This window comes from Penicillium macrosclerotiorum, assembly GCF_028827735.1.
Source record: "Penicillium macrosclerotiorum strain IBT 26536 chromosome Unknown utg000006l_segment0_segment0, whole genome shotgun sequence".
Classification (NCBI taxonomy): Eukaryota; Fungi; Ascomycota; class Eurotiomycetes; order Eurotiales; family Aspergillaceae; genus Penicillium; species Penicillium macrosclerotiorum.
The window spans coordinates 553771-569466 of record NW_026643085.1 but is presented as its reverse complement, the minus strand read 5'-3'; the positions used below and the strand labels follow the sequence as shown (position 1 = coordinate 569466).

The 15696-nt window shown below is 49.1% G+C and overlaps 5 protein-coding genes across 5 annotated transcripts; 4 read left to right on the top strand and 1 right to left on the bottom strand.

Moving 5' to 3' along the window:
* Positions 1 to 851: 851 nt before the first annotated feature.
* N7462_005497 (CAZyme family GT90) lies at positions 852 to 3035 on the top strand (the record flags this gene model as incomplete). Its single annotated transcript, XM_057077215.1, has 5 exons — positions 852 to 1211; positions 1274 to 2099; positions 2551 to 2658; positions 2742 to 2836; positions 2904 to 3035. The coding sequence occupies 5 exons, from the start codon at positions 852 to 854 to the stop codon at positions 3033 to 3035; spliced, it is 1521 nt and encodes a 506-aa protein (XP_056932795.1).
* Positions 3036 to 4031: 996 nt separating this feature from the next.
* Positions 4032 to 4922, top strand: N7462_005496 (uncharacterized protein; the record flags this gene model as incomplete). Its single annotated transcript, XM_057077214.1, has 2 exons — positions 4032 to 4462; positions 4532 to 4922. 2 exons carry the CDS (start codon positions 4032 to 4034, stop codon positions 4920 to 4922), a joined length of 822 nt encoding a protein of 273 aa, XP_056932794.1.
* A 415-nt stretch (positions 4923 to 5337) lies between these two features.
* N7462_005495 (uncharacterized protein) lies at positions 5338 to 5723 on the bottom strand (the record flags this gene model as incomplete). Its single annotated transcript, XM_057077213.1, has 2 exons — positions 5338 to 5575; positions 5704 to 5723. The coding sequence occupies 2 exons, from the start codon at positions 5721 to 5723 to the stop codon at positions 5338 to 5340; spliced, it is 258 nt and encodes an 85-aa protein (XP_056932793.1).
* Positions 5724 to 7552: 1829 nt separating this feature from the next.
* N7462_005494 (acyl-CoA thioesterase) lies at positions 7553 to 8711 on the top strand (the record flags this gene model as incomplete). The annotated part of the gene is made up of 2 exons (XM_057077212.1): positions 7553 to 7690; positions 7803 to 8711. 2 exons carry the CDS (start codon positions 7553 to 7555, stop codon positions 8709 to 8711), a joined length of 1047 nt encoding a protein of 348 aa, XP_056932792.1.
* A 1681-nt stretch (positions 8712 to 10392) lies between these two features.
* N7462_005493 (putative jumonji family transcription factor) lies at positions 10393 to 15050 on the top strand (the record flags this gene model as incomplete). Its single annotated transcript, XM_057077211.1, has 5 exons — positions 10393 to 10659; positions 10788 to 10885; positions 10950 to 11649; positions 11691 to 12916; positions 13055 to 15050. The coding sequence occupies 5 exons, from the start codon at positions 10393 to 10395 to the stop codon at positions 15048 to 15050; spliced, it is 4287 nt and encodes a 1428-aa protein (XP_056932791.1).
* Between the last annotated feature and the right edge of the window lie 646 nt (positions 15051 to 15696).

The following is a 15696-nucleotide window of genomic DNA, read 5'->3' as shown; positions in this document are numbered from 1 at the left end:
CTGTAGCGCCTAAATATCAGTTAGGGAAGGAAACATGAGTATTAATTGCTTTATTTTCGGAGTCATTCTTGATTTTTATGGCGGCTGCTGAATGTTCTCAAATGCTTGCTGTCCTAGTTGAGATTGTTCGGTTTATAATGGCCAAGCAACTAGTATCGGTCAATATGGTATACTTCAGGGAATTGTGCTGAACATTGGTCTCAAATTCTTCAAGGGGAGAAAAAGGAAGATTCCCTTCAAAGACTGGAATCATATCACAGCCTCAGATATATTGGGAAACAAACAGGGAGCAGTTGATATTTTTCAGTGCTTTACGCACTAGAAATCTCAATACCTATTAATCATGGACCCCAAGAGTTTTTGAATAGGTCATGAATCTGCTTCATGAGCAGAAATGATTATTGATCTTCCGATATGACATATCTCGATGTTGGCGGTGCAAGGCAGTTCTCTATTTGTGTAGGTTTGGCATTTGGGGTCCAGAGGCTCAGCCTCTCACCAGGAAGGCTTCTACACCCTAGGCATAGCATTTTACGAGAAGAGAGTTTAAATTCAGAATTCGGCCCCATAAAGATCGTTCTTGGTATTAACTTGAACTGAAGATCTACTACTCAGCAGCAAGGCCCGCCCCCTCTAGCCGCCCCCTCCCCCAAATCCAACACGAACAAAATGAGCCCTGAATGGCAACATGTGGAAATCAATCGGCAGGCGCTTAAGGAAATCAACGCTACCACCCACCTTCACCATAAATAGCTGCAGGGTTCTAACCTGTTTTACGCGCCTGTCATTTCATTTTCGTTTGCCCTCTGCGCTATGATCTCTTCTACTTTTCCAAGAGTATCCATGGAATAATGAAGCTCATCAGACACATAACGTGTCGTCCGGCCGTTGTGATTGCACCATTCCTTACTTTGTTCGTAGGACTTTCTCTCTATATCAACCCGTACCGCCGAGTTCATCACGGCCATCCAACCCAAACTGCGCTCAGTTTGCCTCACAGGATCCAGAGTTTTGATGGGTCATGGAATTACACTAGAGATGCAAACAACCTGCTCCTTACCCAGGCTCAGTGCGACCAGGCCTTTCCGGATCTTTTCGTCGAAATTGATCGGGCGAGAGATGCACGCTCTGACCGTCCGATCACGGCGAGGGAGCTCGATTCGGTTACAACACAATCTGGATATGTCCGAGCTATGATCTATAAGCAGCGAGTGAGTTTGAATAGATATATCTAGGCCTAAATCTTATGGGCTGACTGAGTCTTGTTTGAAAGCTTTATGTAATCAAAACAGGAGGAGAATCTTTATCGCGTGAAATTGCGACACTTTTCGCTATCAATCGGGCGCTAGTTTCTACATCGGAGCCTCTTCCAAATATTGAGTTCCTAGTGAGCACTGAAAGTGACATGAATGATGTCCCGATATGGACATATGCTCGCCGCCCGTCAGACGAGTCCTTTTGGCTGGTCCCCGATTTTGAGGGTTGGGCTTGGCCAGGGACTGAAGGCGAATCCATTAAGAACATTTTTCTAGCGGCTCAACATGCTGGACAGAGTGACAGTCGTTGGAAAAATAAAAGTGCACAGATCCTATGGCGCGGAGAAGCAAATCCGAGGACTTCCGTCATGGATCAACTTCTCACGATTTCTAAGGAAAAGCCTTGGGCGAATGTGGAATTGGTCAGTGAAAGTCAGAATAACGGCAATGACAATGGCCATGAGTCTATATCAGAATACTGCAAGTATAAATTCCTTGCTCATATTGAGAAGACTGGATACTCCGAAATGCTCAAGTATCTCCAACTGTGTCAAAGCGTGATAGTCTCTCATAGGCTGGAATCAATTCAGCATCATTTTCACTTATTGCGTTCATCTGGATCAAAACAGAACTTTGTTGAGGTTGAGCGAGATTGGTCTGATCTTCCAGAAAGGATGGACTGGCTATTGAAGCACGACGATGAAGCGAAGCGCATCGCAGACAACAATGTGGAGGTTTTCCGCGAGCGATATCTCACGCAGGCGGCGGAAGTGTGCTACTGGCGCCGCCTAATGCGCGAATACTCAAAAGTCAGCCCTGAGCCGAAATTTTTCACCGAAGATGGTGAGAAAAAATTATGGCGAGGGGTGAGCTTCGAGGCCTTTTTGTTGGCGCGAAGCCTCTAGATCTATATATTTCAATAAGTCATTAGCAATGGCTCATTCCTTTTAGTTGAGCAATGAGTAATAGAAAAATTAATTCGAGTACCAGAATATTTGAGTCTAACTCGTGGAAAAACGTCACACTGCCTGGGGTCGCTACCATGGGCCCGGAGCTCGAAAGTCGCCACCTCCGCAACGACGCGTTGTGAAGCTTTAGGGACCCAACCTGGGGGTCTGGGCTCTGCTAACCGGTCTTTAATTATAATTGGAGGTCAAAAATATCATTTGGGGGGTCATATGACTGACATCATTATGATTATAAAGTACCTGCGCCGCTCATTCAAAATGACACGAAGCTCGATAATATCCCAACATCAAAAAATCCATCTGTTCGGAAATCATAATGTACTCAGCTCTCATCAAGCATCAGATTCGGAAACCCGCTGCGGTTCATATTCCGAGGCTTGCAAGAGCTTCAGTCTCGGGCAAGACTCAGCCTAACGTCAAAGGCGATGAAGAATGTACGTTACAAACAGTGCCTTGAACGATGAAACGTGTATTGATAGGAAGTAACTCTCAGTCTTCATAAATACGACTTTTCCAGACGATTTTGAGGCATCGCCTCTGAATTCTGAAGTGCTTCAAAACAAAGCCGAGGGTGCTGGAAACCAAACGTCAACTAATCAAACTTTCGATGCGGTTGGTACCCCTTTTTTCCGATATACATATTGACCTCAAAGTTGCTAAACATTTTGCTATCTTTTAGGCCACCATCGAAAAACACAAAGCTGATATTTACGAGAGTATCCTTCCAGATGGGTCAAAGAAGGGAGTCAACAAAGCGCCAAAGGATCAGGTTGAGCAGGATGAACAGGTACCAAATATGGATGAACTATAATAATGTCTCCATTTGAAATATGGACAAGCGAAATGTTTGAAAACAACTGGACTTTGTGCGATCCAGTAATTAATCTTGAGTTATGCATGTTCAGGTTCTCAAAATGCTCTAGTTTGTCCACAAAGTTAATTATTATCAAGGTATTCAATTTGAAAGTAACCACAGTGAATTTTACTAGCCAGACTGGTGTATTTCTGAATGGTTTTCAAACTTAATGCCACCAAATTTCGAACAAGCTGAGGACCATCTTAATCACAGTGATGGATCCTCATACAACCTTTTTTGAGCGAGACATGTGAGTCCCCTTGCAGCGTATTTAGAAGTCCCCATTGGCCCTTGAATGAAATATTGCACGTGATTGATACGATCGACAATAGGTGAATTTGTTGAGAGTTGGAGACGCGGAAAGCAGAACCAGAATGGCAGAGATTTGTATTGGGGATCACCAAGTATAAAGGTCTTGCCTGAGGAACATTCGCGTTGGAAAACTTAATTGTTTAATTGAGCACTTGTTGAAGAGATATGCCCAACAGTCTTCGATTACTGGTACATGATCCAAGACTCTCCGAATGTATAGATTCCAGCACTTTCAGGGTTTCTTCGAAAATGATCCGATTATCTCACATGATTCAGGATTGCATTTGATGAATGGGGCTGATTCTGACTTTAGATACATTCCTTGGAATGCGCCATAGAGGAAAGGTCCATGTAGACTCATGGCTGCTTCTCCGTCTTCGGCACCCTATATTCTCGTTTCCTCACGTAAGATTGATATTTGGCTCCACGTTTGGACAATTATATCTTGCTAGTCTCTCGATCCTCTGCCAAGCACGTCTGCGAGCTGGAAGAGTTGAACTTTGCGGCCTACTTTTTGGCCCCAAAGCTGAGCCTCCTATCAGGTGACTGGGCCATACCCCGCTCTCAAACAATGAAAATTCTCCAAAAAGGCTTCGTCCCATTTCTCCCATATTGGCGGAGCTACTGTTGTTAACGACAATGACTGATCCTTTGAGCATCACAGCGGGCATTGCGGGTCTTGTTGTCCCTGCTTTGCATGGTAGTCGCTTACTACTTGAAGACTTGAGGCAAATCAGAGATGCCCCGGAGAATTTCAAGAAGTTAGAGGAGAGCGTTCAGTCCGTGAGCCTTGCGCTTGAATCAATCAAGAAAATCGAAGATTCCCAATGGGATTCTCTCGGACCGTCAATTGCAGAAAATGCCAAAACTACAATAACCGTATGCACCTTGACGTGCGAACGACACGATGCCGACCTCCGGCGCTGGACCAGCAATTCTCAAGATGGTACTCTTTCCTGGCGGGACCGCTCGAAAATTGGATTCTGGAAGCAAGCTCGTGTTAAATCCATGGTCGAAGAGATACAAAGCTGCTATACCAAAATCACATCCGTTGTCAGCATAGCAACTCTGTATGACCTCCAAAATGTGGCCCCACTCTAGAATGTCAAAGATGCTAAGAACATATTTTCATTATAAAGCTATAACTCGATTCAGCATTCAGAAGTTACATCACAGATCAAATCCAATCTAGCCTCGAAGCGAACTGAATTGGTGGTGGCCACTCGATCAACAGAGAGTCGGAAAGAAGAAGTAAACAAGCTTCTGAAACAATTGGTTTCCGTGGATGCTGAGGAGGAAGAAGAGGAGGAGGAACTCAATGAAACTATTAAACAACTTAGAGTGGAGAGGAAAGCTTTGGAGGCTTCCCGGAAAATTCTGGAAGAGTTATTGTCAAAACTCAGCGACTCTATTGGCCCACAGGCAACGGCCAAAATTGAGGATTATTCTATAAATGTTTCCTTTGCTGGTCAAAATTCTGGGATTCAGACGGCTGTGAATCATGGAACTATCCACTTTTCGGCAAGATGAAAATTGGCTTTGAAGATTGCGCGTGAGGTTTTGGACTTGGAAATTCTGGTTAGCCAAAAAGGCCTTTGGAGTTTATAATTCGTGGTTATATATAGGTTTTTCGAAGTTGGAACTACGATTTGTGAATAACGGAAAGATTAATTATAGGTTTTTTTTTATTGTGTTAAATTTTCAATCAAAATAAAGTCCCACGTTCTTTCCCCGAAGGAGAAACGAGTTGTAGATATAGCATTGAATCAATATCCGTTGCGGGTTTTTCGGAGTCCGAAGAGCTTATATATGCATATTGGCCTCGATACAATTTATACTACTAGGAATCAGCCTACAATGTTACCAAAATCAGATTTCCTCATTCAATTGCCAATCTTTGATCGTTGACAATTATTTAGACTGTTGGGCAGATCCAGTCTTACCTCTAATTTGTACCCTCAACAGCTTCCTCCAAAGTCTCAACAGCCTCGCGCTTATCCTTGGCGCCGCATCGAGCATAGGGATTATCACAGAGGATACAGCAACGTTTTGCGGGCCAAGCAGTTGGAGTCTCGTCGCGCTTGCATCGGTTCACATCACAATTAACACAGCAGCGCTTTGCGAGCCCAAAAATGGCTTCTGCCTCGGTCTCGACCACCTCGCGCTTGTCATTTGATCCACATCTAGCATAGGGGTTGTCGCAAAGAATACAACATCTTTTTTCAATTGACGCAGCCTATGATACCAAATACTAGTCAAAAGACAGCAATTATCTCAGAATTTGAAGTGACCTCGCTCGAGGTAACCTTACCTCGTAATCTCTCGTAGCATCTACTGGGCTCGTAAGCGCAGGAAGTACAAGAAGAGAGCAAATAAGACCGAAGGCAGAGAGACGCATACTGTAGATGGTGTGTTTGAAGATTCTGATACAAATCAAGATTTAAGTGGTTGAGTAAATTTTTTTAAGGATTCGGCGGCAGGAGATGATGGATTTATGTGTTGTTTGCTATGACAGATGGTCTAAATAGGGCGCCAAGCTGCATCAACGCTCTAGCATGTCTCAAATAATGTGGATTTAAAGTGCGAGTTCCACCAATTGTAGGCTGTTTCTATACTATGGTCAATCAGATAAGATAACTTTTGCTCATCAGTCGGAAATGATACCCTTTTTGTAAAGAGATAGCTCTATATGCCCTTTTTGTCTCAGACATCCACTTTTCCAGACTTTCCCATAATTCGTGGTCGATAACTTGTCATCATCATGCTTGACACTTCAAATTATCGTCCACTATCTGCTTGGACTCGGAGAGCTGCGGATAAATTCTCAAATAGTTGCGATCTACCGTGACGAACCCCAAATTTTCTTCTTTTTCCAAAAAGTTCGCGGATCCTGTAAAACGGTGTGCATCTTAAATCCAAGGCAAGTGCAGTCTGGTTGAAATTCCCTTTCCAGTCCGTGACTCACGGAGTCTAGCAAAGTGAGCCGTCCAGTTAATTCTTGTCCTAGAAATGATCTACTTGAGTCAAAGTCTTAGCGGTACGACCAGGAATATCTCTGTAGATTAGAGAACGATAAAAATCATCCTATTAGAGCGGGTACCGAATATCGAGTCACCATCTAGGAGGCCAAAGTCAAGTGAAGATGATTCTTAATATAGGTACACATCAGACTAGCAGGCTGTGTTTGTCGGGGGAAGCTGGCGTTTGAACTATAGGTGGATATTTTCCAGCAGGCAAGATGAAGCGCTCGCAGTGGCAGTGCTATCACGGGTATGTTAGTTCTTTGGATTGACACTTGAGCGAATGGAGATCTTACACCAATAAATGCTTAAGTCAAGTCCACGGACCTGGGGATTTTAATGGCATGACGTGCGCACTCTCAAGCTGTTAGTGCAAAGGGGTATTCAATCTTGCGTTGTAGGCGAGCAACATTTCCGTTATATGCTCGGGATTGAGTAAGGTCGATAAAATGCGATGCTGGTAACAGGTTAGAACGTAGTTGTGCTCAAAGTTGTCAGCCTCGTCTAAGGTGCCCCCGCATGTCATCCCATTTTCATGCAGCTAATGATGTGATACTTCAAGTGAATATATATAAGTAGAGACCTTCATTTATCAGAATTATTCTCGATGTTTCCAACCTGTTTCCAACATGTTATCCAACAGACAAGAAATCGAGACCGCTCGTCAGTTACTCATTGTATGTTCATCTCTCAGTGACTATATACGTATTTCAATTAATTACCAGCCAGCGACTATGCACGCTGGGCCCGGAGGCAGCACAAGAATGCTGATTCAGCATCACGTGTGTACCTAGGTCCGGGGGGCCTCGGTCCCTTTTCCCAACAAAATTAACGGACGACAGCGATAGCTGTGATGAATGATCGGCCTGCTTGGCGTGTGACTTGCTATCGTGATCGATTTCGTCAGGCCCCATTTCGCTCTTTGTAACACTTCCTGTCTCTCCTTTAACCATTCCGGCGCTGAGTCGGGCCCGGTCCCTGGTACAAACTGAAGCAAAACACCATTATTAGTCGGGCGGGCAGGGCAGCCTTATACTTTGTTATCGCTGATAAGCTTCGACAATTACATGCTCTGTACCATTAAGAATTTGTTTCGGCTACGGTTCAACCTTCACTTTGTGGTTTGCGTCTCTGCTCATCATGTCCCTCATTCCCGCCGCCCTCCGCGTTGACAGCGTGCGCGATCTATTGTCAACCGTCGCGTCTTTGGCGTCATGGAAGATGCTGGCTTTGGTGCTGGCTTTCATCAATCTCAAAAATCTCCCATTTGTCTGGCATGTAAGTACGATCCAGGCGGTATCTGATCGTGGCTGTTGGAATTGGCTTCAACAGACGTGCCGCAGCTATGAACTCTCGGAACGCCGTGCGACGTTACTGATTGAATATCTAGTTCCGCCTGTTGTACTACTTTGTGGCCAACCTGCGCTTGAAACCCAGCGCTCGCCTCCTTCCGAAGGGCAAAGCCATTGTGGACGCTCAAGGCAACCCCACACATCCAGTTTTTGTGCCATGTGGGATCACATCGAGGACTCCGCTGTTGGAGACCGACTATAACATGCACAAGTCCAATAGCACCTACTTCACTGACCTGGATGTCTCGCGTATGGCACTAGTGAGCCGCTTGTACAGTCCTGGAGTTGGTCTCGTTAGCAAGGAACTTGACCAGGAGTTTCTGGAGGCCAGTCAGAAAGAAGGGAAGCGCGCGCCCAAGAAGAAGCCCATTACTATTGTGCTAGGCTCGGTCTATTGCAGCTTCAAGCGTGAGATCAAACCATTCGAGTTGTATGAAATGCATTCCAAGGTGATCTCCTGGGATAAGAAGTGGATGTATATTCTCAGCTGCTTCATGCGTCCTGCCAGCAAACCTGGTGGCGAGAAGACCCTGTTAGCTACTGCGCTCAGCAAGTATGTTGTCAAAAAGGGCCGTCTGACGGTCTCACCGGAACGGATACTGCGCCTGGGTGGGTTTCTGCCAATGCTGCCCCCTGAGATTGAGCCCAAGAATGCTCCCGCAGAGTCGTCTGCCGAAGCATCGGTAATTGGAACCCCTGCTAGCGGCGAGGGCATCACTGCCAGTGGCGGTGTGGATGGCTCTCTGGTGCGCGAAGTCCTCAGGTTGAGCGAAGGTCAAATTCCGGGACATGAGGTCCTTGAGAAGCAGAAGCAAGTCAACTCTGACTCTTGGGACTCCAAGGAATGGAGCTGGGAGCGCATTGAACAGGAGCGATTGCGGGGATTAGCTATTGTGGATGGGTATATTAACCTGGACGAGAAATTACATGGGGAATGGGCCCAATAAATAGACATAGACTTTTCGGGATTATTATTATAATACTAAGCTTTATTTTGAATAGCGGTCGTGTTTTCTGGCCTCGCAAATGAAGATATAACGTAGTAGGTACGTATAGAAGACTCCTCTAAAGGAGGGAGGGGGGGGGAGCAGTTTGTACGCGGATGGATTGAGATGTGTTATGTAGATCAATAGGTCCGGGCAGGGTTAGATCAAGGTGAGCATTTAGCATCCGAGAGCGGAGATCATTTTGACGGACGATGTAAGATTTGATTTGACTTACATAATCAGGTTTAGCAAAAGCAATCGCAAGTGCCTATCTGAGTGCTCGTTACTTCGTTATAGTGGGAGTCACATAAGTAGGTAGGTACAGCAGTTAAATATCAAGTATCTTGTATTAGAGAGTACAGAGTATCGAGTGCGAATCAGGAGAGTTGAGGTCACCGTCGGGTCCGGCGCCATCCGACACCTGAAACACGGCACTCTGTATTAATTACGCACCACAGGACGGGTTCATATCGACAATTGGCAGTTTGATACGGTTACGTACTGTCCCAGCTGCAGCCGCACCAGACTGGATACAACCACATGACCGCACGTGACCATTCCCGGACTTGGCCTGGGCCAAAGCTCGGACATTGGAACTTGTCCATCGCCGCTGCATTTCTGCCGGTTGTTTTCTGCTTTTCTTTTTGAAACCGTGACTTGAGGCTGGAACATTCTGACCAGTTGCGTGAAGCTCTGGTAAGTACTCCTTCTCCCTGTTGATCCTTCTATACCTTGGCTGGAGGTAGTCCCTCTTCGCACGCCCCATTCTGCCCCCTGCACGTTGAGACCTGGAATCACATTTACCCGTCCGAGACCGGATGGGATGTACCCAGTCGCAGCGCGGCTCCTCCCTGGCTGTCGACATGTCCAGTCCAAGCCCAGTCCACCAAATCCACCAAGTCCACTCTTTCCCACCTTTCCCGTCTGATCGGACGATGCTTTCCCCCATCCCCTACCAGCACGGACGGTGATTAGTCCAATCACCATTCCTCACCCCCTACCCTCCCTTCTACCCCTGTCTCCTTCCAGTGTCAGGCCATCGTGCTCTCGCTCCACTCGCAAGCGTCCCGGCGTCTGCATGATTGGCCCACTCAGCGTGGTCTTGCTGCTCACCCTCCTCTTCTTTTCCATGGGGCGCTCCTGGCGAACCTAGCCTAGCGCTATTCTTGCAGTTGCATTGCGCTCTTATTGGAATTGTCGGCCAGGTGAACAGCCACGACTGAGCAGTCGATTCCTTGACCTCTGCACCAACTCCCTTCTTTATCCCTGTTCCCGTGTGGTCTCATTTGAGCGCCGACATCCTCTGATCTTTCTAATTGGTCGTTCTCACCCAGCCCTGGCCCTCACCCCGTTCGCTCCAGGGAAAAAAGAGCCTCCGAGCAGAGCTTATCGCGCGATCGCCCTGCGTACGACCTCACTCTTGACACCCTCTCGATACCGCCGCCCTTTCCTCTCCCCGATCAACTTTGGACTTTTTTGATAGTCACAACTCGGAACCACCTTGTGGTTCGAGTTGCTCATCGCCTTTTCTTTCCCCGACCGCTGGGAACCATTTTCTATCGCCGTCGATCAGCGGTCGCTTTATCCGACGACGGCGCCCAAATAGTGAGCCTCTTTCCAATAGCTGCTCCTGCCACCAACCATGGCAGCAACACTTGATCAGCCGCACCTCGATGCACTCGTGGGCGGCCCTGTCGTCGACTCTGCTTCCATCACACCCCCCCAAAGCGCCAACGGAAAGAAGGATGCCCCCGAAGGCGTGCCGTCGGAGTTATCAGATCTCGAGTTGGAACCAAAGTCGGCGACTGTGACCGACGAGGCCCAGATAAAACAGGAGGATCCGGAAGACGATGAAGAAATTGAGCCCGACCATTACTATGGCGGTGGCAAGATTCCTGTTTTCAAGCCAGTGAGTCTTTCACTCCAGTGGCTTTTCTCTAGAGATTCCCTGTCAGATTTCTCGGAGAGACCCAAATTGGCAGCATAGAATGGGCTCCCAGCCATGAACAGCCGAGACTAACAGACGAATCTTCTCAGACAATGGACCAGTTCCAAGATTTCCAGTCTTTCATCAAAAAGATTGACAAGTATGGAATGCAGGCGGGAATCGTGAAAGTGATTCCTCCGAAGGAATGGTGAGTTCTGGGGAAAATTCATCATGGTATGAATCGTTTTGCTCATCTATTCTTCCTCACGAAGGACTGAGTCTCTGCCGGCATTGGACGAGGCTGTGAAGACTATTCGAGTCAAGAACCCCATTATGCAGGAGTTCCATGGATCTCATGGCACGTATACCCAAGCCAACATTGAACGTCAGCGCACATACAACCTCCCTCAGTGGAAAGGGCTATGTGAAGAAAGCAGTCACCAACCACCTGCTCGTCGCGGAGAGAGACGTCGCAACCAGGAACGCGCAAACCGCCCAGCTTCCACTCCACGAGCTCCGACAGTTCGACCAGAAGGCCAGAAACGCCGACCCGGACGCCCTCCCAAGCGTTCTCACCAAGTTAAAATCAAAGAAGAGCCCTTAGCCGATGACGATGCAGACAAGTCCAAGCTGGAGGGTCCTCCGACCCCTGTGTCGCCGGAATCCCACCCCGTTGAGCCCAAAAGTGAAGACTTGAGCGAGGGTGAATCACTTCCTGCATTGAAACCCAAGGGCAGGCAGCCCAAGTCTGTCACGGCCCGACGGAAGAATAACCGTGGTGAAACCGTTGATTCTGTTGATGAAGAAGCATTCAAAGATTTCGATTACCGCATCCATGATAATGAAGACTATACCGCGGAGCGATGCGAAGAGCTCGAGACTGCGTATTGGAAGTCCCTCATGTTTAACAACCCCATGTATGGTGCGGACATGCCAGGATCCCTCTTCGACGACTCGACGACTTCTTGGAATGTGGCCAAATTACCGAATTTACTTGATGTTCTCGGACAAAGGTGCCCGGCGTCAATACCGCCTACCTTTATCTCGGAATGTGGAAGGCCACCTTTGCCTGGCATCTCGAAGATGTGGATCTTTACAGTATCAACTATATTCATTTCGGTGCCCCCAAGCAGTGGTATAGCATCTCTCAAGAAGATGCACCTCGTTTTGAGGCTGCAATGCGCAGTATCTGGTCCAGTGACGCAAAGAACTGCAACCAGTTTCTCCGCCACAAGACCTACTTAGTCTCGCCCAGCTTGCTCAAATCACAGTATGGTATCACGGTGAACCGACTGGTCCACTATGAAGGGGAATTTGTTATTACCTTCCCCTACGGATACCATTCTGGGTACAACATCGGGTACAACTGTGCTGAGTCTGTCAATTTCGCAACCGAAAGATGGTTGGATTATGGCCGCATTGCCAAGAAATGCCATTGCGAAGCCGACAGTGTTTGGATCGACGTGGACGAGATCGAGCGCAAACTTCGTGGTGAATCCACCCCCGAGTATTATGGCGACTATGACAGCGAACTGGAGGGCTTTGAAGGTGCCTCCGATATGCTCACGCCTCCACGCAGTGTACCGGAGAAGACCTCCACCCGTGGTCGAAAGCGGAAGATCACGGGTGACGGGCCGCGAACCAAACGACCCAAACTCCACCTTGACGGCCCTCGGAAGATTCCGTGCCTGCTCTGTCCCAACAATCTCGATTATGAGGATCTTCTGCCTACTGAGGATGGCAAGGGTCATGCTCATCGGCGGTGTGCATCGTTCATCGAGGAAACCAGCATCCTGCGTGATGGGTCCGGCAAGGAGATTGTGTGCGATATCGACAAGATTCCCAAGGCTCGTCTTGGCTTGAAGTGTCTATTTTGTCGCGAGGTTCAGGGTGCTTGCTTTCAATGTAATTTTGGCAAGTGCACTCGTGCGTATCATGCAACTTGTGCCCTTCTGGCAGGTGTGCAAGTCGAGCATGGTCGCATCGCCGTGATCGTCGATGATGGCCAGCAATATGCTCTGCCCAGTGTCGACCTCAAGTGTAAGTTCCATCGACAGAAGCGGCCCACCGGTTTGCTGCCCGAATCCTCCGATTTGGATCGTCGCGTGATCGAAGCGGCTCGCCGTCTCGTCCAAGGAGACCTCATTCAATTCCAAGCGGACAAGGAGATTAATGGCGCCATTGTGCTTGAGAACCGGCCGGAGGAACGGTCTCTACTCCTCAAAATTCTTCCTCGTGGGTAAGTTTGGTATCTTTCCTGGTTCCTTTGGTCCATTTTTTTTCTCGTTTCCCCACCACCTCGGCCTCAAACTTTTGCCAAACCATGGCTCCTCAAAACACATTCAACAAACTACCCGATACTGATAATTGTCAACAGCGATGTCATTGAGATGCCTTATCGTTGGATGCTGGTGGTGCGCAAGAGTAATTTTGTGCCCCTCGTGCCGGGTATTCAACCCCTCCCGGCCCACTTGGCGCGCAAGCCGGAACAACGAAAGGATCTCGAGGCCGCGGTGCCGGCTGCAGGTAGTGCATTTGGCGACAGCAGCTCTCCCTATCAGTGGGCTGAATTCGAAACGGTGGATGGAACTAGGAACTATTTCGCCCCACTCGCGGCCCATTTGGACCAGAGCGAGCAGATTTGGTATTACCTGGGCGAGTCGTCGACGGAGAGTAGGGCACAGTATACGCACAACCCTAGCGTGCCTGTCCACAACCCGCGGGCCAATTTCCTGGACAGCGTCAAGTCGCTTGGCGTGGCTGGTGCCCATCGTGCATCGAAGATCCCCCCCCACCCCTTCACGGCCACCGCCCCTGCCCCTCCTTACCAGCAAAATCTTTACGCCCAACGTCAACACCGACCGCCGCTCCCGCTACCACCCCAACCACTACAACACCACCACTACCACCAACAACACCTTCTCCCTCCGCAATCTCGACTGCAGCCTCAACACGACTTCTCCTCCGCTTTGACCGGTCCCCGTTCATCCAATCACCCTTCTTCCCCGCCACTGCCGCAGCACCTCCAATCCGCCCGACCGCCCTCCGCTTCCGCCTCTTCCCTGCAGCATCTTGCCCCTCCCCCTCCCCCTTCTGCTCCTGCTGCTGCCGGTGCTGCTGCTGCTGGACCTGCGATGCCGTCGGCCTTTCGAACCCTTCCAAACCAATCTGCCCGCCATGCCCCCTACCCCACGGTCGTCAAATCGCACGCTCAGCAGCAGCACCACCTCACCTCCACCAATACCTTTGGCAACGTTCGGGATATCATTGCTCGCCGTCGTCTCGCCCAGATCACCGAACATGCCAATGTCTTTGCGGGGTACACCATCGTCAGCCCAGAATTGGTGGTAGAGACCCTTCTGGGCCCGATGGGGTCTATCCCTCCGTCCACTGGTCTCGAGAAACTGGAACTGGCCATGGCCCAGCAACGGGTACAGCCGCGGGCTGCCGATGGGACCTTGCTGCCACCGCAGACGCTTAATATGCGAGCGGATGAAGTGGCTCGACTTCTTCAGATGCTGCGTTTCTCATTGGTCAGCCATCGGGAACGATTGGATGTCATTCAGAAGAAAGAGTCCGAGGGAGTGAAGCTGGAGACGGTTGATCAAGGCAGTGTAGCCGCGGCCAAAATGCCGGGCAAGTACGCCTTCCTCGACCAGCAACGGGCCCTGGCTCCCAACGTCTATCAGTCCCCGTACAACATGCCGTCTGGACTCTCGGAGTATGCCAGGACGACGTACGGACTGATCCCAGCAGCGGATGAGCCACCAAAGGCATCTCTGGCCAATGATTTCTTTGCCAGTCTGTCGCAGGCTGATCAAGAAAAGATCATGAAGACGTGTGGCAGCTTTGTGCAACGTGCCATTGAGCGGTCTGCCACTCATAGCCGACATAGCTCAACGGCATCAAATCTTCGGTTGTCATCGGCCCTTGCACAACAGACGGAGAACCCGACAATTGACATCACCACTGTCGACGATCCCCCACTGTCGGGACTGGACCTGCCCCTGCACGCGGACTCCCCCTGTTCCAGCTTTGGTCGGTCCCACATGCGTTTCCAATCCCCAGGTGAATTTCCGATCCACGGCCCTGATCCCCAACCCGATCATCATGATCTATTTGGGGATCAACAAGCCAACACGCGATTTTGGCAGAATGGGCCGTGGGTTGCTGGTGATGGCAACACCCCGAATGACGAGAACCGACCGTTTTTCGGACCCCACCTGTTTGGACCGCATGAGCGACTGAAGCATGACTACGCATCGTCGGACATTTCCCTGGGCAAAGGGCCCGGGTCCCTGCATTCGGTCGATATGGCCGGGTTTGGACCCGATGTTCCCGATGATCTTCTCACTGGAGGGTTGAGTCCTTGATGTGGTAGTCTTGAAGCCTCGCCATTTTGTCTCCCGCTTCTATATATTCTCACTCCCTTCTACACCTTCTCGTCCTTGCTTTCCCCTGCGATTGTACTGCTGCATCTCTCTCATGTAATGACTTCACCGGATTGACGACTGCATGACTGGGCGTTTTTTGTTCCCTCCCCTTTCCCTCCCCCTCCCATTTGCCGACCTCGATTTACGATCGTTCCGCGCGACGGGTCATGTTTCTTATGATTTTTCTTTTTTGTTCTCTCGCTTTCGGAGTTGATACTAGCTGGCTGGTCTCGACTCAGCGTCATTGTTTCCCCCCCTCTCATCATTCTCATTCCCACCGCTTTCATCCCTTTTCTCCCCATTTTTTCACTTCTCGGATGCGAATACCATTTGCACTGTCAGCTTGGCCGATCGCCAGGGTGGCTGTATAGACTGGAGTTCGATTGATCTTAAGATCGTTTATGGTTATTTACTTCCTCTGAAAATGTCCCCTTCCCTTATCTTCTTCCCGCTGATCGACTCTCCCCATTCATCTTGTCCGTTAAACCCCACCCTTTTTTCCCTTGTTCCACCTCATGTCCTTCTCACCCCTCACTCTCACCGCATGTTGAAATTTAGGGCCTACTTCCGCCCGACCCTGGTGAGG